This window comes from Rhipicephalus microplus, unplaced genomic scaffold, assembly GCF_043290135.1.
Source record: "Rhipicephalus microplus isolate Deutch F79 unplaced genomic scaffold, USDA_Rmic scaffold_21, whole genome shotgun sequence".
In the NCBI taxonomy this organism is placed as follows: domain Eukaryota; kingdom Metazoa; phylum Arthropoda; class Arachnida; order Ixodida; family Ixodidae; genus Rhipicephalus; species Rhipicephalus microplus.
The window spans coordinates 5,149,597-5,170,639 of NW_027464594.1; the positions used below are offsets into that span (position 1 = coordinate 5,149,597).

At 45.3% G+C, this 21,043-nt stretch overlaps 1 protein-coding gene across 2 annotated transcripts in view; it reads right to left on the reverse strand.

Annotated features, from left to right (window-relative positions):
- The window catches only part of LOC119169884 (lysosomal alpha-mannosidase-like), a 100,975-nt gene that overhangs the window by 70,904 nt on the left and 9,028 nt on the right, over window positions 1–21,043 (reverse strand). For both annotated transcript variants that reach the window (XM_075883851.1, XM_075883852.1), the window contains exon 3: window positions 12,394–12,567. In XM_075883851.1, coding sequence (XP_075739966.1) covers window positions 12,394–12,567 — 174 coding nt within the window. The remainder of the gene's footprint in view (window positions 1–12,393; window positions 12,568–21,043) is intronic.

Sequence of the window (21,043 nt, forward strand, 5' to 3'; positions counted from 1 at the left end):
TTAAGTGACTAGTGCAAAGATCATAATCACGAGATGCGTGTCATGTGAGAACATGACTACATGCCACAGTTGAGGTTCCAATACATTTCGACTTGACGTGGTGCACGTGCTCAACAGCGTTCGTTTCATCGCGTCACGCCGGCGTGGCCACGCCAGGCGCCGGTCTTGCCATATACTCACAGGCGCGCGCCACGCTGCGTTGCTTTGACGCAACGCAGCATCAAAGTGCTGTCTGGGTATCGCATCGACGCGAAATGCAGCATGTCGTATTTCGCGCCGTTTGCCGTTGGGCCGCGCCGACGGACGCTGGTCGCGCCTAGCGTCTTACTATAGAGTGCTCGCGTTTTGCTAACGTAGCGTCGTTGTTCCCAGCGTGCGCACTTCTCAACGCTACAGTGGAGTATATTGGGCCCTTCATGATGCGCTCGTGGCCGTTTTGCTAGATCCACATATACCAAATTTGGTGTTACGTGACGTGAATGGATGCCGAAGTATGTGACTAGTGGAAACATGATAATTGTGACACGCGTGTGATGCAAGAACATGAAAACGTACCACGTTCATAGCGTGCTCGTGGCCGTTTCGCTATCTTCATATATACTAAATTTGGCATCTCGTGACGTGAATAGATGACCAAGGTAAACGACACATCCAAAAATGATAATCATGACACGGAAATCGTGTACGGCATAATTTATTTCTACATTGTGACGTTGTGGTGATTTTGAAGTGACATATTAACCTTCCTCATTCGTGCTTCGCATATGATTGATTCACACTGTCCGTGGGATCTACCAATTTTCCGTACATAGTGTAAATAAAATATTTTAAACAGTAGACGACCAAGTACTCTAAATTATTGAACACTCTTTTTAAACGTAAATTTTTGTGTCGCGGCCTCCAACGAAGACCTTCGGGCGCGTCGGCGGGCTTTGCTGCTCAGTTCAGGCCTGGACAAGCAACTCTGGGCGATCCAGCTGGCCAAGGGTGCTGCCGGGAGAAACGGTCTTTCCGCTAGCTCCTAGGAGGGAGCCTAGCTCAGCAATCCGCCAGAAGTCAATAAAGTTTACCCCTCTCTCTCTCTTTCTAAACACGACTTGACGTTCACTCCATCAGAGCTAGCGAAGGCTTACGTTCGCGGCGTGTGTCGTGCGGACAGCTGCTTACAGTTCGGCCGTAGTGCAGTACTGCGTACAGCAAATTGTCTATTATCTGTTCTCAACACGAACTAGCTCAGCTAGGCCCGACAGTGCAAGGGAAAGCCTTTTACGCTTGGTCATGCTTGTTTACGCTCGGTAGCTGGGACGCAGTCTCCGAACTGAATGTTATGGTTGGTCAAATATTTTATGCTGCGAGCACTCCATATTAGCGTTTCAAAGGAGGCGAAATGGTTGAATTCTTGTACCGTGTGATGTCATTGCACGTTAAATTAAATAACACCAGATGGTGAAAATTTTCACAGCTCTTCATTACGGCCTCCCTAAATCCTATTGTCGTTTTGGGACGTCAAATTCCTAGACGTTGTGGGCATTTCTAAGACGCTTTTTCTTTATTTGTGGGAACATCTTTTGAGTCCATTCTGTGCCTCCAATGTGACCATTTTTGTCCACATCTTCCAGGCCTAATGAAGGCATGCAAATTATTACGTTGCAAGTGATGGTGGTGCGGAGTATTACTGCGACTGAGCGTATAGCCTCAGAAAAAATTCATCTGAACCAGTGCTTCACCATTTCGATGAAACAGCACCCACACACCTGCATGCTGCAGCTAGCGGTCACAACATCGGTGGTATTCTCGTGCAGCGTGATGAGTCATCCCATGAAGGATTGTTGCATGTGCCGACCAATAACGAGAAGAATTACACCATCACTGAACAGGAGTGTTTAGTTGTCATGTGATCCGCGCAGAGCTTTCGACTTTATCTACGTGGCCATAATTTTACCATTGTTACAGGCCACCTTGACTTGACTATCCACACTCAATAATTTATCAGGACGCTTTGGTCTATGAATTATACATCATTAAGAATAAGACTTCACAATCACCTACAAGAGCTGTAAGAAGCACCAGGACGCGGACGCGCTTTCTTGCTGCCCACTTCCTATGGCGCCGTTCACTGGTCCCGCTACTAACTTCAGCGATGCACGCTTGGATGTCTTTCCGCATCTTTTTTGTCCTCAGCCGCCATTTACAAGATTCCTGTTGCTGACCACGGCTCCATCATGACCGGACCACCTTCGTGACGCTCACTGTAGACGCATCACAGATCGCCTAAAAGTGTATTCACAACCGTCTAATAGCCGCCTTCGGTGACAACTCAGGCAGTTCAAGCTCGATAATCACGTTCTTTACCGTCCCATCTATCACCTGGATGGTCAACGCTGGGTGCCTGTTCTGCCTCCTCTCTTCGAGGCGATAATATTATTAAGGTCTGTCACGATGACGTAACTGCTGACCACATCAGTTTTCACAAAATATACGACTGTATTAAAAGTTATTTACACTGGCCTGGTCTCTTCATCAACGTAGCAAAATACGTCGCCCCTTGCAACCTTTGTCTCTGCCGAAAGCTTCCTAAATCACATTAAAGCGGAGAGCTGCAACCACATACATGTCTGTTGGCCCCATTCGAAGTCTTTGCCAATTATCCAAATGCTCATCTTCCGCCGACTCCCACTGGCCATCGATGGATAGTGGCAGCTGTCGACTACTTGACACGTTACGCTGAATCATCCTGCGTGACTTCAGTCCCTGCATATGACGTGGCTACATTTATGTTCGAAACCTCGATCTTGTGACATGGTGCTCCTCTTGTCGTCCTGAGTTACCGTGGAAAAGCTTTCCTTTCACCAATTTTCGAGAAATTGCTCAAAGCCTCTGGAACCAGACACAAGACAACCTCCAGCTATCACTTCCAAACCAACGGGCTAACTGAGCAATTTCATCACACTCCCAAACCAACAGGCTAGCTGAGCAATTTCATTGCACTCTTTTTGGGTGCTTGGGAACGTGTGGATCACGCCCAACGCAGTTTAAAGGGCCGGCTCGCATTTCTAAGCAAGACAGGTTTAGATTCCCGTCTTTGGAAAATCTGCTAATGTAGAGACTTTTGTGCGTGTACCACACCGAACGAGACATTGTGTGCAGTGACTCATTGTACTATACCACAATCACCCCTCATAATACCCTCCTCTTTCTTTCCCTTTTCCCCTTACCCCCGTGAGCAGTAGTAGGCCGGAAACCCGCTTTCAAGGCCGACCACTCCTTCTTCTACTTCTCCTGCTTCTTCTTCTCCTTCTTCTTCTTCTCCTGCTCTTCCTCCTCCTCCTCCTCCTCCTCCTCCTCCATATTTTTCTCCTTCTCCCCCTTCTCCTCCATCTTCTCCTTCTCCTCCTCCTTCTCCTCCTCCCTCTCCTCCTCCTTCTCCTTCTCCTCCTGCTTCTCCTTCTCCTTCACCTCCATCTTCTTCTTCTTCTCCTCCTTCTTCTCCTCCTCCTTCTCCTCCTCCTTCTACTCCTCCTCCTCCTCCTCCTCCTTCTTCTTCTTCTTCTTCATCGCACTCTCTCCGACATGATAGCCATGTACATTTAGCCATACCACAGAAACTGGAATGCAATTTTGCCGTTCATAACGTTCGCGCATAATACCGCTGTACGACGCACAACGTGGCTACTCGCCTTTTTGCTTTGTCTACGGGCTATAGCCATCTCCCCTTCTTGAAGTCTGGTTTTTGACTGACCTTTTTACTTCATCTGCGCCCTCATGTGAACAATATGTCTCACATCCCGAACTCTCGCCAGTTTGCCAGACTCAACACTGATACAAGAAAACAAGACCGCGAAAATCGGCATGACGCATCACACACCGCCGTGTTCTTCCACCCCGGCGACGACGGGCTACTGCGGACACCAGTTCACACTTCTGGCCTGTGCGACAAATTTCAGTTTCGGTTCCTCGGCCTATACACAGTCTTATAGCAGACCTCCCTCGTTAATTATCGTGTTGAACGTGTGATTGTTCGAAATGACCAGTGCCGTCGCGGTACCGAGATAGTCCAGGTCTCGCATATGAAGCCTTTCGCAAGGCGCTCTCCACACCTATCAGTTGCGGCCAGAATGACCGCTCTGATGCGCGAGGAATAAGTGGGGGCATTTATAAGGCGCTTCTTCGTCCCCTTTGTATAACTGTTGGGACTTCCTTTATTTATCCCTCGCAGCAGAAGGGCAGTCATCATCATTATTGGGCCTTTTCACGACCTGACGCTTGGCCTTGTGGCAGCACCGGCTCATCCTTGTCTTTTTCTTTCTTCTTGAGTTCTATTAAAGCCTTTCATCTGGCAAGATGTGTTTTTTTACTTGATGTGAGCCACGCTGCAGCAGTAAGGCTCAGAGGTCGAACACGTGGTGCCTAAGCCCAGGACTTTTGACGATGCCAACATCATCGACGTTAGGAGACGCAACACTTCGGAAGATGACGCCTGCGATCTTAGCGAGATACATCGACTGCGAGAGGTAGAATGGAACGATATCTTAGATGACGCCACAGCCTGCAGTTCCAACTAGATGCCCTGTTGTCTGAGGCGCAAGACCACTTGCGAGGAAATCAAGCCGTCACGGAAGCAGTACTAAGTGTATTCCTCGACCGAATAACCTCATTTTATGGTCAGAGAGAAAAGGCAGATGAGGCAATTTTTGAAGAAACGCCAGACGACCTCTTGTACAGCGAGACGTTAGACGTTGGAGAATACGCGACAAGGTTGTTACTCTCACAGCGAATCTACGAGTCAAGGTGAATGAATGCCTGGCTCTTCCAGCCCCACTCTTTACGAACGTTCACCCGTTATCATCTGGCAAAAGCAAGCTTCCCCAACTGGAACTTGTAAAATTGGATGGTAACAGCCGACTATGGCCGAGATTTTGGACGCAGTTTACATCAGCAGTCCACAACTACAGCGAGTTAAGCACAGGTAACAAGTTCAACTACTTGAACAGTTTGGTTACCGGAGCGGCCGCGTCGACCATATCGGGATTACAAGCTATTGAATAGTGCTGTAAAGACGCTATTGAAACTTTAAAGAAGCGTTTCGGAGATGAACAGATCATTGTGCATGACCATTTGTAAGGTTTGCTGAATCTAAAGCCGGTGTCGTCGTCAGCAGACGTTCGTAAGCTGAGGCAACTTTACGACAAGGTACAGGTTCATATTCGAAGCCTCAAGGAGCTTTGCACAAAATCGACAACTTATTGCTCCATGCGTCGGGAAATCCTGCTAAGAGTTCCACTGACGGACATGGTGCTACGTTTCCGCGAGATGCACAAGGCATCCTCGTAGGGTGCATTCTCTTCGAAAACGCAAGGCAATTCAAACCGTGTAACGGTTCCAGAAGATAACGATCTTTGAATGCTTCTGAAATTCTTCTAACTTCAACTCACTTGTCGGGAAGCTGTTGCTGAACAAGACGTAACGGAAACTCGTCGAGCCCCAGATAAGGGAGGACTAATACCCAGTCATCCACTTGACATTTCCACGACAGCTGCTCTACAAAGCTCAACAAAAAGTCCACAACAATGCCTGTTCTGCCGGTCTGAAAAGCATTCTGCCGAAGTATGTGATACGAAGGATATCGACTTCTCAAACAAAAGGGAGATGTTCATCATAGCGGGACGATGCTTTCGTTGCCTAAAGCAGGGCCACATGGCAAAAGATTGCAGAAGCCGGTGAAAATGTGGCAAGTGCGCAAGAAAGCATGCAACATATGTTTGTGCATCCGACGACATCAAAAACGACAAGAAGGTGATATCTGCATCGGTCAATATGATGTCCAAGCAGGCAAGGTCAGTCGTAATGCTGCAGAGTCTGACAGCCACCGTATTGGGCGCCAAATCATCCGGTCGCTACCGAGTCCTTTTTAAAGACGATAGTCTTTCTTGGGGACCTTCGACGGAAAAGTTTTGGTCTGTCTGTCTGTCTGTCTGTCTGTCTGTCTGTCTGTCTGTCTGTCTGTCTGTCTGTCTGTCTGTCTGTCTGTCTGCGTGTCTGTGTGTACATTTGTCTGTTTGTCCACCCTAACGATACTTCGAACGGCACCAAACGGCCAACCCCATCCGCAGCGCCCACCAATATTGCTCAAGGTTTAGCGTTCATAGTTGTGCGATTGTCAATTAAAAAAAAGCAAATATTGCACATATATGAGGCGCCATAACATTATGTCTATGTTTTGTATGTCTGCCTTTATACTAGGACACACACAAAACACTCTAAGGACTGTACCGTATAAGGCGCTGCGCTGACAGTGCAACACAATGCTCAAAAAGCTGTTTCCAAAGGCTTCGCGATGACGGCATAGTGGTTGCGCCTGCCCGTCGCTTTTTATTCTACAGCTTATCATCTCCATGACTACCGCGCATCTTTCTCCGCGGTCGGGCATGCCTTCGTTTTCGAAGATAACTGCCAGATGGCGCTCGTGTTTAACGTGCCTAGATGCGCTTGTTCGCCTCCGTTACATGCTCGAGGCACTCCAACGCAGCACCTTCAGAATACCATTCACCAATTTTGTTGCGCAGAACATCAAATAAACGTCTTGTTCACTCTCTCCAGACGCAAGACTATCGTCTTTCGACGACATTTACAGTGTAACATGTAGATTCGGTTATACTTGCTGGGCGTACTTGCTGTGGTTATACTTGCTGGGCGTAACCTCCTTGGTTTCAGAAAGGTTTAGCGAGCGTTGGGCCGCAGTGCCGTGAATACAGTGAACTAGTATATACCATGAACTCGAGGTGGTTAAAGGTGGGAAATAGACACGAAGCGCAAGCCGTCAGAAAGTGTGCGTGCGCCACCTCTCGTTTAGTTCTTGGAATGTCCACTGGATGGCGGTACTTCTTTATGCGGAATATATGATGAAAAGATGCGAGATGGTGGTACTTGAAGTGTTGACTACGTAGACGGACGAACGGACACACAGACAGATGCATGGACGAACACGGATGGCTGCACGGACAGATGGACGCATGGACGGACGCAGGGGCGGAAGCATGGACGAACGCGGGGACAGACGCACGGATGGACGTGCGGACGCGCGAACAGACGCACGCACGGACGGGTGGATGGACGCACGGATGGTCATACAGACGGACGCATGGTCGGACGGAAGCAAGAACGAATGGACGGACGAATGCTTCATCCCACTCTCCATCATTCACCCCGTGGATATGCTGCCATTTTTTTAATGATAAAATACAAAGATAAAATATATCATAGTTTTCTTGCTACACGTTCACATGAGGTGTTGATATTGTTTATAAAGTATAGAAACAAACTGAATGGAGAACTCAGACGTGCCAAGAAAGCTTATCATGAGCGCTTGTTTGCAGACGCCACGGGTAAACATCCTGATGTCTTGTGGAGCATTATAAATAAGGTTCTTGGTCGCGAGAAGCATTCTGCCGCGCCGGAGAAGTTTAACCACAATAAAATTGAAATCACTCGTTTAGCGCTTGCTAATCATTTCAACGTGTACTTCGCAAGCATAAGCGCGATACAACAGACACAACAAGCTTCACCAGATACATCATCGCTTCTTTCCACTTCAAACAGTTTTTTTTAAATCCAACTAATGAATATGAAGTATTTACCACATTTAGGAACGTTAAGACTAGTAAAGCTCTCGATATAGATGACATGCAGATAAAGTCTGTAAAGTATGTTTTAGAATACATCACTCCAGCTTTTACAAACATCTTTAATTCGGCTTTGCAGTGTGGGATTTTCCCCCAAATAATGAAAATGAGTAGGGTAACTGTCATTTTTAAAGGAGGCGACAGAAATGATACGTCAGATTATCCACCAATTTCAATACTTATAATATTTTCCAAAGGATTAGACAAAGATTATTTTTTTATCGTGTTTGAAATTTGTTTAAAAGACACGATGTTCCAACTGTTGATCGGTTCGGTTTCTGTGAAAGCAGGGCAACAGAAATCGCTTTGCTCGCACTCAAGGAACGTGTACTAAAAAGTATCGAGAGAAATATTTTCAGCTCGGAGTGTTTCATTGATTTCAATAAAGCCTTCGGTTGAATAAATCACAATATCCTACTGTGGAAATTATCTCAGAATGAATGGCCTTAAAGGTATTTCATTAACTATATTCGAGTCTTATCTAACTAATCGCAAACAATCTGTTGGCATAAAAGACGAAAAATCAAGTTTTCTTCTCATAATAAACAGTCTGCCACAGAGTAGCATATTTGGTCCGCTGCTATTTAACCTCTACGTTAATGACATTACTAATAATAATAGTTCTGTTCAAATTAATATATACGTGGATGACACTACACTTCTTGTTTCTGGTCCGGATTCACCTTAATTATTGAGACAATGTAATGATCGACTAGTAAAGTTATCTGAATGGTGGATTGCTAAATGCTTTAAAATAAATTCTACAAAAACTATTGTAATGTTGTTTCGTGCTAAAGGTTAATCTTTGACTTGCCAAGAAACGTGAATATTTGCTGGTAAACAACTGCAAATTGTTGATGAGCATAAATTACTAGGTGTTACGTTTTCTATGCATCTTACTTGGGATAAGCACGTAGGAAATATCTGCAAAAAACTAACAGCTATCACAGGTGTGTTACCTATATGTAGATATCTTCCTCCACCGAAAGCAAAACTGAACATTTATTAAGCTTAATTTTCTTCCCCTTTAGGTTATTGTAGCTTAGTCTGGGGGACTGCTGGAAAAAAAAACGAACATTACGAAATAATTTTCAATGCAATAGAGGATGATTCGGCACATTCACAATATGGGGTTTCTTGGAGACCACACAACCAGCTTTCCTAAATTATAAAATCAATAAAATAGGACATCTCTACACTTTTCACCTGCTTTAATCTTTTTATTTCTCTAAGAGAGATTTTAATAAATTTCCAGCGTCTATACTGCATAGTTGACACCAAGAGTCACTTCCGCCAATAACAGAAATAGTGACATGGGGTATTTTCCTCGATTTAGTATTAAATATAGCCTACAATCAAACAGCACAACTTGCCACATATTTTAAATCATTATAAAAAGGTCAAGTGCTTCTCAGCTTAAAAATTCCAGACGCACTTTGTAAACATTTTATGACTGAACGTATTTCTATTTCTCGCAATTGTTGTTTTCAATGTTTCACTTGTCAAGCCAATTTGTATGATTTCCTATCTTCTTGTGCATAGATCTTTGTTTTCATTGTTTTCTATAATTTTAGATATTGTTTTGTATGCTTGTGGGAACATTCAGTTTTTTTCAGTTTCTATTATTGCTGCTATTTTTTTTTACAACTGACACATATGCCTTGTAACGGAGCATCAACCCAGTCAAGCTGATTGACAACAGCTTTTAGCCAATGGTAGCCGCCACAATCTTTGCATTTCTGGAAATAAATATCTATTCTATTCTCTCCATAGGAAGAAGACGTGGAGCCACGTCACGCGGTGACGCGCTGAAACGAATGCGTGTCATCAGGCTAACGCGTGAGCACGTCCTGGCAGTGCTCGGGCTAGCTGTTGCGCATGCGCAGTAAGGGTGGCCACGCACACCTGATTGAGCTCGACCATAAGCCACTTCGCATCTTAAAAATTTGCCGCGTATGAGCGTGCTTCACTCCAAATTTCGTTGAAAGACGATATTCCTCTGCCAGCCTCTTTTTTTTTGTGTTGTGTGTGTGCATAGCGTTGCGATTTTAGCGCAGCCTAAGAAATACTGATGTACTTTAGAATTACTAATATACAGGGTGTCCCACATAACTTGAGCCAGAAATTTGAAAATAATAGGCACTTCCCTGGTGAGTTGTACCAAACGCGCACAACTCGAACTAGTATATAGGTACTCAGGCTATTTTTATTTCTCCCCATACTAAATTATAATGATTCTTAACTACTTATTTTTTAATTATGGGCTGGCAACCCAAAATTTGAACACTGGGATGTAGAGCACTTTCAGGAACCTCCGACTAAATTGTTTCCTGTAAGATACGTCATCATCATCATCATCATCATCATCATCATCACCACCACCACCACCACCGCCACCACCAGCCTGACTATGTCCACTGCAGGACAAAGGCCTCTCCCATGTTCCACCAGCTAACCCGGTCTTGTGCTTGCTGCTGCCAAATTATAGCCGCAAACTTCTTAATCTCATCTGCCCACCTAACCTTCTTTCTCCCCCTAACCCGCTTGCCTTCTCTGGGAATCAAGTTAGTTACCCTTAACGACCAGCGGTTATCCTGTCTACGCGCTACATGCCCGGCCCATGTAAATTTCTTCTTCTTGATTTCAGCTATGATATCCTTAACCCCCGTTTGTTCCCTAATCCACTCTGCTCTCTTCTTGACTCTTAAGTTTACACCTACCATTTTTCTTTCCATTGCTCGCGGCGTCGTCCTCAATTTAAGCTGAACCTTCTTTGTAAGTCTCCAGGTTTCTTCTCCGTAGCTAAGTACCGGCAAGATACAGCTGTTATATACCTTCCTCTTGAGGGATAGTGGCAATCTACCGGTCATAACTTGAGAGTGCTTGCCAAATGTGCTCCACCCCATTCTTATTCTTCTAGTCACTTCAATCTCGTGGTTCGGCTCCGCGGCTATTACCTGCCTTGAGTAGACATAATCTTTTACAACTTGAAGTGCACTATTACCTATCTCGAAGCGCTGCTCTTTTTCCGAGGTTGTTGTACATTACTTTCGTTTTCTGCAGATTAATTTTAAAGACCCACCTTTCTGCTCCCCTTGTCTATCTCCGTAATCATGAGTTGCAATTCGTCCCCTGAGTTACTCAGCAATGCAATGTCATCAGCGAAGCGCAGGTTACTAAGGTACTCTCCATTAACTCTTATCCCTAACTGTTCCCATTCTACGCTTCTGAAACCCTCCAATAGCATTGGGGAGATGGTGTCCCCCTGCCTTACACCCTTCTTGATTGGTATTCTCTTGCTTTGTTTATGAAGCACTATGGTAGCAGTCTAGTGCTATTATTTCTTCCGCACTGTAAATAAAGCATATAGAAGCACCATAACAGTGCATTCGTGGTCCGTCACAAGGCTTTTTCTCACATTTCACGGGCTTTTTTAACATGCAAATCATGACATACGTGTCATGTAACATGACCACATGCCACGCTCATGATGCGCTCGCGGCCGTTTCGCTAGGGTCACATATACCAAATTTGGTATTATTGTGCCTGAATGAATGACAAAGGTATGCAACTTGTGCAAACATGATAATCATGAGATGGGTGTCATGTAACAACATGACTATATGCCATGCTGTGATGCGCTAACGGCCGTTTCGCTAGCTTCACATGTGCCAAACTTGGTATTACGCGACGCGAACGGACGACATGACACATCCAAACATGATAATCACGAAATGCGTGTCATGTAACAACATGACGACATCCCACACTCATGATGTGCTCGCGGCCGTTTGGATAGCTCCACATATGCCTAATTTGGCATTACGTGACGTCAATGGCTGACGAAGGTATGTGACTGGGGCAAACATGATAATCATGAGGTGCGTGTCATGTGAAAACATGACTACATGCCAAAGTCAAGCCTCTCGTGCATTTCGACGTCATCCGGCGCGCGTGCACACCGGCGTTCGTTTCGTCGCGTCATGTCGGCGTTGCCACGCCAGGCGCCGGTCCTGCCATATACGCGCATGCGCGCGCCGCGCTGCGTTGCTTTGACGCATGCACGTTTCAGCGCGTCCAGCGTCCTTCCGTAACGAAAAGAGGCAGACGCAGTGCTGTCTGGGTAATGCATCGGCGTGAAAGGCAACATGTCGCATTTCGCGCCGGTTGCCGTCGGGCCGGCCGACGGACGCTGGTCGCGATTGGCGTCAGATTATAGGGTGCTCGCGTTTCTAACGTAGCGTCGCTGTGCCCAGCGTTCACGCATGTTAATGTTACGGTGTAGTATATTGGGCCCTTTATGATGCGCTCGTGGCCATTTCTCCAGCTCCACATATACCGAATTTGGTGTTACGTGACGTCAATGAACGACGAAGTAGATCCACGTATACTAAATTTGGTGTCACGTCACATGAATAGATGACGAAGTAAACGACACAACCAAACATGATACTCATGACATGGAAGTCATGCATGGCTTAATTTATCTCCACCTCCTAAAGTAGTGCTGATTTTAAAGTGACATATAAACCTTCCTCATTTGTGCTTCGCATAGCATCAATTCCCACTATACGTGGGATCTGCCAATACAAAAAAAAATATCTCAGTGTCCCTTTGGGGAGCTTCGCACCTGCAATTGTCGTGGCAGTCGGGAAGCATGATTATCGCGGGCAGTGTCAGTTGCGCATGCTGTGTAAACACACAAATTTTTTACCGGACTGAACAAGTGCGTCGAATCGCTTCTTCTTGGCATCGCTGAGCCTCCTCCACCAAAGGTTGAAGAAACCCGTCTCCACAAAGATGAACCGCCTGCTAGGGTCTTTCTCCAGTTCATCCAGCACGCTCTCGAAAATGTAGCGTACGCCAACGTTTGCGTTGTCATTCTTGGCTGCGAGTAAAAAGAAACGGAACAGCAGTGTTGAAACGCTAAACCACTCCCCGATAACTAAACACATGCATCAACTTCAGAAAGCCGTAGCGATCAACAATCTCAAACGCGGAAGCGCTACGATCCGTGGGCACACCGCAATTTCCAAGAAACAATGCCTCCTTCTCTTCGGGTCTTTCGGTAATCCCCAGAGTAGGCTCTCGCGCAGCATTTCAGCGTGGTCTTGGGCTCCTCCCTACAGGAGCAGAGAGGAGCAGAAAAACGAAATACGGTGACGAATGGAAAGAAACAAGCGAGGGCCTTTTTCATAATGAAACGCGTCTATCTTCACTATTATGGCAGCATTTTAAAATATTTGGGTGACTAAGGTTTTTCCTATCACTTTAATCTTAGTGCTAGCCTAAGTAATCCGCACACAAATGAAATAATCTGAGCACCAAGCTATTTAATCCATGTGCCAAACATTTATTCCAAGCGCCAACATATTTAATCCAAGCGCAAACTCCAATTAGGCTGTGTGCCAGTGAGTTTATTCTAAGTGCCACCATGTTTAATCGATTGCCGATGGTTTTATTTCAGGCATCAGTCAGTTTAATCCACACACAAGAAGCGAAATATCGGGCGTAAAACGGCAGTAAAACTGAAATGCAGTTTCTACAATATATGAGATGATAGTCACAATATAGAACAAATCACTATTATTTGTACTCGCTGGTAGTATTTGTGAAAAACATTACTGATATTTTGCTTGAGCCATGTATGTACTTTTCTGCGTACAAGTTTGTAGATGTTTGTTTGGCCCGGGGGGAATCGTTTTAATGGCAACGAAAGAAAAAATTGCCCGCAGCTTCCCTCGGGGGAACACTGAGGAGGATGCGGACCATATAATTGGTTAACGGGGTGTTAAAGTGCGACTTACTTGGGTCGATGGCTAAATTGGTTAACGTGGTTGTGAAATGGGGTGTTAAATTGCGACTTACTTGGGTCGATGGCTAAATTGGTTAACGTGGTTGTAGGAGGGGGTGTTAAATGAGTGAACACGTACACACGTATGCGAAAGGGCGGCGCTGGTCGAAGGGACGTCGATCATTGTGTTTGTGGATTCGTTGGAATTCATTTCACCGCGACCTTGGACGTCGACGCGCCGTACAAACCAACCGACGAGCGGCAACTGAGCGAGCGAGCGCCGACCTTGAGTATATATACAGCACGACGGCGCATGCACTGTCAGCTGTTGAATGTTCTCGAAGCGCGACGCCACATGCGCGTCCACTGGAGAATCAGGAGAATTGTAGATGTCGAACGCGGTGTGTAGAGGAGGAAGGGTGCACAGATGGTGGAGGAGTGAAGCGCGCGCGGTGTGTAGAGGAGGAAGGGATGCACAGATGGTGGAAGAGTGGGCGACGGCGCGACGGCGCATGCGCGCGCGTCAGCTGTCGAATGTTCGAGAAGCGGTGCGGACGGCGCGGACGGCGCGGACGGCGCACTACAAGGCGCGAGTATAAGATGCTCCGCATCTAAAAGCAGGAACATGTTAACGAATGTCTTGTGTTCGCCAGTAAAGCTCATTATTGGATTGGTATAGCATTGCATGACCGGGACAGGTCCTGTAATGCGAAGGTTAGACTATGGTTATTGGAGTACCAGAATGAATACCAAGTTATGAAAAACCTGCCCATGGGCAGCGATGGTTCACAAGCAGGTACATAATTAAAAAATTAGGAGGCCCTCAGTGGGCAGAGCGAATAAGGGGTATTTCGAAGTGGTTTTCTTCCCGCAGTGCAAATAAGACGTACACTGATGATCGTGATGTAGACAACGGAAGTCATATTTTACATTCATATTAGCTGCTATTTTTTTATTCAAACAAAATTATGTGTGTTCGATCAAACACGCCCTTCAAGGAACACGATTCAGCAACACTTGCGTCGGTTTTTAAAACGTTTAATTACACATGAACATAAATAAATGTAAGTTTAGTTCTTTAAAAGCTTATTTCTGAATTCAAGATGGATGAAAAATTGGGGGACTCTTAAGCTTCACCTTTAGGAGTTTAACGCGATAGCGAAATCCGGCCCCTAGTGCGCCCTTAAACCGCTAAGTACATGCTTGCCCTCCACTACGGCGTCTCTCATAATAATATGGTTGTTTTGGGACGTTGAACCGCACATATCAATCAATCAATCGAAGTGCATATGTATTATTATGTTTTGTTACACACACACACACACACACACACACACACACACACACACACGCACGCACGCACGCACACACACACACACACACACACACACACACACACACACACACACACACACACACACACACACACACACACAAGCGCGACCCATCTATAGTAATGCAGTGACTGTGCAGTGTAGCCTCTTTCCTCTGCTAAAACGGCACTATGCTGTAGGCACGACACGTTTTTCGCAATGTCTCACAGATGGCACACAGACACACACACGCGCACACGAATTGTGCATACAGGTTTTTGATCTAAAGCAAGAGTCACATCGCCTCCAAGATACACGCCACGCGCTCACCGTTTCCGAGGCCATAAAGAGTCTTACAATGCCTCGCGAATAGCAGCACTTTATCTAGCGTTTGCTGTTTGCTTGATCAACACCTCTGAAAAGGCATGTTATGTTTTCCGCTAAATGGACATAGTTGTCCATTTTAGAGCTGTTCGAAAGTTCCTGCGTGTCCTTAGCGGCGATGGCTGCACTATCCTGGCCTTTTTTGACGTAGTTTGATAGCCTCCCAAATGCACCTACAAATCGCCGACTGGGCTAAGAGTCGCCGAATAGGCTAAGAATGGGGAATCGCCGAAATTATGTTATTATGACTACTTCCACAACATGACATTTATGTAGTGTTATTTTTCCGAAGCAGCTGCAAGTAACATCGTGGTTTTGTGGTAGGGCACTTGTTTGCCACGCGAACCTCAATAGGCCCGAAAATTTATTCCTTATTTTATTTATTTCTCGATTTCTCGCTTACGGACGAATTTTTGCTCACAACCAACGGTGCCGACGCTGACGGTGAAATTCCTTTGACACGAGCTCTCAACGCTATCGCGTTAATAGAGAGTTTTAGTACTGCGTACGCTGCGTACGTGACGGCGTTGCGTACGTAAAGACGCCACGTTCTGCGTAGTGCGCATGCTCAGACTGCAACGCGCACGTATCGCGTTACGTACGCAGCCGCTACGTACGCGCGCATGAGATGCGTGCGTGCGTACGTATGAGGTGATCGCGCCGCTCTCGAACAAGTTCGCGACAGCGCGAGACTTCGTTTCGCAAAATGGCGGCATCGAAGGCAAGCACAGACCGGCTCTGTGGCTTAAAATATGGCCATAATCTGGCTATAACACTTGGATTGGCTCACATTGGCTGTCAACAACACGTACTTCTATTTTGATCTACCAGATGACGCAACACGCTTCACGCTCGTTACGTACGCGGGTACTACGGCGTACTAAAAGCCGATTAGTGGCAAACGACGCCACGTAACGCAAGGCGCTTGCGTGATGCGTACGTAGCACCATTCCGCAGTACTAAAACTCTCTATTATCATCCTTCGGTCGCCATAATTCTCGCCGGGCTTAGCAGACGACAGCGAACGCCTCACCGACTAAGCAGCCAAACGCCGTCTGCTGAGCAGACGACAAGAGTCTCTGCATATGCGATAGTATAGATGACTAGTCGGAGTAATGGAGTAGCGATAAAGCGTAGACTAACATGGAGTCTATGAGCAAATACACTTAGTACCCAAAAATGCAATCAATGCGCACTGTTTCTTGAATAGCACTGCACCTCCTTTCATAAGCGCTAGCATATATAAGCGAGTGAAAAGGTCTTTCTGTCGCTTCATATTTACATTATTTCGACATTTAGTCTGTATAAAGTGGCAAACCATGTCTTTCTCGTGCATGGCCGGATTAAACTGGAGAGTAAATTGGAATGAACAGCAAAATTGTAATGGCGAATGGACAGTAAATTGTAAAATTGGATTCAAAATAATGTTTTTTTTTCAGCACGTATGCCACGAAGTTCCAAACAAGTGAGGTTGCAAGCGAAAATTCCAGCGTGAGACTTGGGTCAAAACTGCCATGTTGGCATTTAGATAGGAGGTGGCAAGGGAAGTAGGGTAAATAATAAGGCCACGTGGACCATAGGCTACCAGCCCCTGCCTCAGGTTACGAAGGCGAAAGCTAAAAAAATTTTATCGCAAAAACTGACCAACGTTCGTAGTCGACAGCGTTATCATAAATTATGAAAAAAAAATCACCACCTAATGACGTCACCATAAGACGTGAAGGGTCACCAAATTTTTTTACTTGATCGGGACGTTACTATAACGTCACATAACGTGTCGTCACCACATCATAACCTTGCTTAGTCAAAAGGAGGCCGATAATAGAGGCGGTAAAAAGAAACAGCCTCGGTGCCTCCGATCTTGTTGGTAACCACGCGACCCACGCTGCTAAACCAAGTTAGAAGCAATAAGCTGTCACAGGGTGGCGTGGCAGAATCAGTACATCGACGCAGAAGAATTTGTGCCTTCATATTGTCTTACGTGAATACGCGAGAGACCCTGTGAGCAAGGAGGTTATACTAAATCTTCTGGAGTGGCGGTCCCGCATACCCGCCCATGTCTCGAAGTGAAGCCGCAGCGGCCATATTGCTCAGGGCAGAAGGAGGCGGCGCCTGCTTTGAAGCACCGTGATGCTTGCCGTGCGTTTCGTTATTGCTACAAAAGCACCTGTTTAATATTTTTAGTAGGCAAAGGAACGTGGAAAGGACTTTAATGCACACCTGCTTTAATTTTTCTTGGACACTTGGCGTTCCAAGCGTGTAAAAAACAAAAACACGCCAGACCTGCAAGGAACGCGCAGCACAGTCACAGCGAAAGCTGGGAGAGTGGTCTTTCAGAGCCTTCTCTAAAAATTCTTTGGGATGCTACAAGGGCACTGCTGGGTACCCACAGTGCCATAAATAATCATAAATTTTCTGTAGTAGGCCAGCATTCACTATGTTATCCTTCGCCATTCTTCGGAGAATCGTACGCGGTATTCGCTACACACCTGTTTGAAGTTTAGTGCATCTTTTTATGCAGTGGCTGATGACGATGAAGAAATATGCGTGAAGTGGTTATGCACCACAGTTGATAGGTGATCAAGAACGAGTTTTTTAATGGATGGGAGCGTTGGACGACCAAGTCGCCACGAAATTCGCATTGTGTGACGCCTCGCTGTTCCTTGATGGTCTAAACTGCTTTATTACTCATATTAATGCGACCCGTTTCCAGACATTAAGCCTGCCTAAAACCAGTTTAGAAACAAGTTACAAGCGCTGGCGTGGCTCAGTGGTAGAATGCTGGGCTGGCACGCAGCGGACCCGGGTTGGACTCTCATTGTGTCATTGATATTCTTAACTTACCGAGTTTTTTTTTTTTGTTCGATACTAATTACGAGTGGCGGCGGTGGCGGACACGGCTCTACGCATGACCCGTGTTCTGATCTCGTAATACCTTTCACTGTAAAAAGAAAAAAAAACGTACTCAGGGATATCACACACACACACACACACACACACACACACACACACACACACACACACACACACACACACACACACACACACACACACACACACACACACACACACACACACACACACACACACACACACACACACACACACACACACACACATATATATATATATATATATATATATATATATATATATAGTTATAAACTTCGAGAATAGTGCAGTATAGGAAACAAAACAATAAAATATTTATTTAATCCTAACAGTTTCGGCTGGTGGACCAGCCTTCTTCGGAGGATGTATGTGAAATGTTGCTTACATGTTGCCTCATTTCACTTACATCCTCCGAAGAAGGCTGGTCCACCAGCCGAAACTGTTAGGATTAAATAAATATTTTATTGTTTTGTTTCCTATACTGCACTATTCTCGAAGTTTATAACTTTTATTACGGTAGCCGGAAGAAACTCTGATCATCTATTTCATCTCTCTCTCTCTCTCTCTCTCTATATATATATATATATATATATCCTACAAACGTTACTACAAAAACATGGAGCCTGCAAAAAATTATTCTTAGCCTCATTGTGCCCCCGGACGCCAAAAGAAAATCTATGAATGCAGTCGCATAGTCGCTAAAATATGGGATAATAAGCGTTTGAGTGAAGCATGCCTACTTAAACATCGAAAGCTGAGCCCAGTGTCCGCTTCACACGATTCGCGCAGCCAAATACTACCCAAGAGCCCAACATCGTCGCCTCAAAATGTGATCACAGATGTATTCAGAAGCGTCTTGTTCAATTAGAGGCATGATACGCAACATTACTAGCACTAAATCAACACGAAAGCCACGCACGCTAAAATGCGCCCATCCGTTTTCTGCCCTGATCAATATGGCGGTGTCGGCTTCAGCCGCGGAGCCTCTCCGCCACTCCAGAAGTTTTAATATAACCTCCTTGCCTGTGAGATTCATCTTTGTTCAGTCATCGCAGTGACCTCTGTGGCGGGTTTAAAAGCATGTCACCCATCACAAAAACTGTAGCCATATGCGAAAGCTTCACACAATCCTCATTGATTGACCCAAGCCACTTTACACTTCGATTGCATTGTGGTAATCCACGATTTAAGCAACTCGGGTAACACCATGCAACAAAAAGTATGCATTATGTTGTTGAAGTCCACACTAAGGACACGATATTGTGATTGCGTTCAACTTTTGAAGGCGAAGCTTAAAAGTCCTCCAATTTTTGTGACACTTGCGTGCGTTTTTCACACAGGGTATTACACTAAGCGCAAAATATCTTGCCTACAGCGGAATACTAGACCTGCTAATACTATCAGTATATAACTCGATCGGCATATTGCGATAGCTTTCAAATTATCCATTCTATAGTTTGCGGCAGCGCACAATGCTCCACATTTCTCTGCTATTTCAATAAATTTGCTACCGCTTTTTCTTCTACATGCACGAAATCTTGACATCTGTCTTGCTTTTAGGACATCAAACTTTGATAAGCAAAAACGAAAGCAGTCCTCAAGTTTCTTACCCCTGTTTATTGCAGTGAAACTACTAGTCCAGGACAGTGCCGTAGCCAGAGGCTACATTTTTTTTGCCATGGCATACAGAGCACAAAATGACACTCGACCGGATCTGCGTGCCCTGCCCTAAATCATATCAGGGTGGATCTCCCTTCCCGCCTTGAAATAGGTTCTGCCTACGCCCCTGGTCCAGGAAGCTACTGGAGCTCTGTATTCTGCATCAATGCAGCTTCATCTTCCAACATTTGTATCTGTATCTGTTTCGTAAAGCATTCACACTACAGGATTGCCCGTTATGTTCAAGCTATGTGAACCAAAACCTTAATATATGTTACTCTTCACGTTGGTAACCCTTCGTTTTTGGGCCCTTGGAAATCTACACTCTGTACAGAACGGTTTTGAACACATAAAGCTGAGCAGGAGGCTCTGCGTGAGTAATACGACACTATGATGTTCCAGCAACTTTCGCCAGGATACATCGCCAATTTTCCTATTTAGCCCATGTGGCAGCTCTATGAACATGAAAACATCGTTACAGGTACTCCTCTTTAACTTACTCTCTTGCATTTCTTCTTGCTTTTTTATGATCGTTCTTTCATAACATAGGTGAAAACACACTACGGTAAATTATACATATTATATAAATTCGTCTCGCTTCAGCTCAGCCGAAAACTACAAGTACTTAGGGGTCTACCTGATATCATCATTCTCATGGGTATCACATATCCAAACAATCTGTCCTCTGGCATCACGTCACTTGGTTACTTGCGTCGAAATTCAAAATCTGCATCCGCTGACATCAAGAAGCTGGCATAACTAAGATATGTGCGACCGAAGCTCGAGTACGCGTCATCCATTTGGCACCCATTGCAATCATATCTTACAGATGAAATTGAAGCTGTGCAAAACCACACAGCGCATTTTATATCATCTTAATACTCACCATACATTAGTAAAACTGCCTTGAAGCTCACCCTATCACTACCAGTCCTTAAATCACATTGCATAATTGATCGTCTGCGCCTGCTGCATTGCTTATTTTATCAATCACGCAGAAGACATACGCTTCTTATTACACCTGCACGAGCATGATCGAGATTGGCTCACACATGTTCCATTGTGCACATAAGTAATTGCACAACGGTGAAAATTAACTCCTTTTTCCCACAATAAATCACCTTATGGAACACGCTACCTAACGCCATTGCTTCCTGTTCATATCGAAAAAAATTTTGTAAAAAAACAAACTAACCTGCCATTTTGTCCAACAATAGGTGCCTACCATAGCATAATGAATTGTCTTGTGTACGCAATGCCACGTTTGTTTCTTTTTACTAATTACAGTTTTTTTACTTTTGTAAAACCTGTGCATCTCGCAT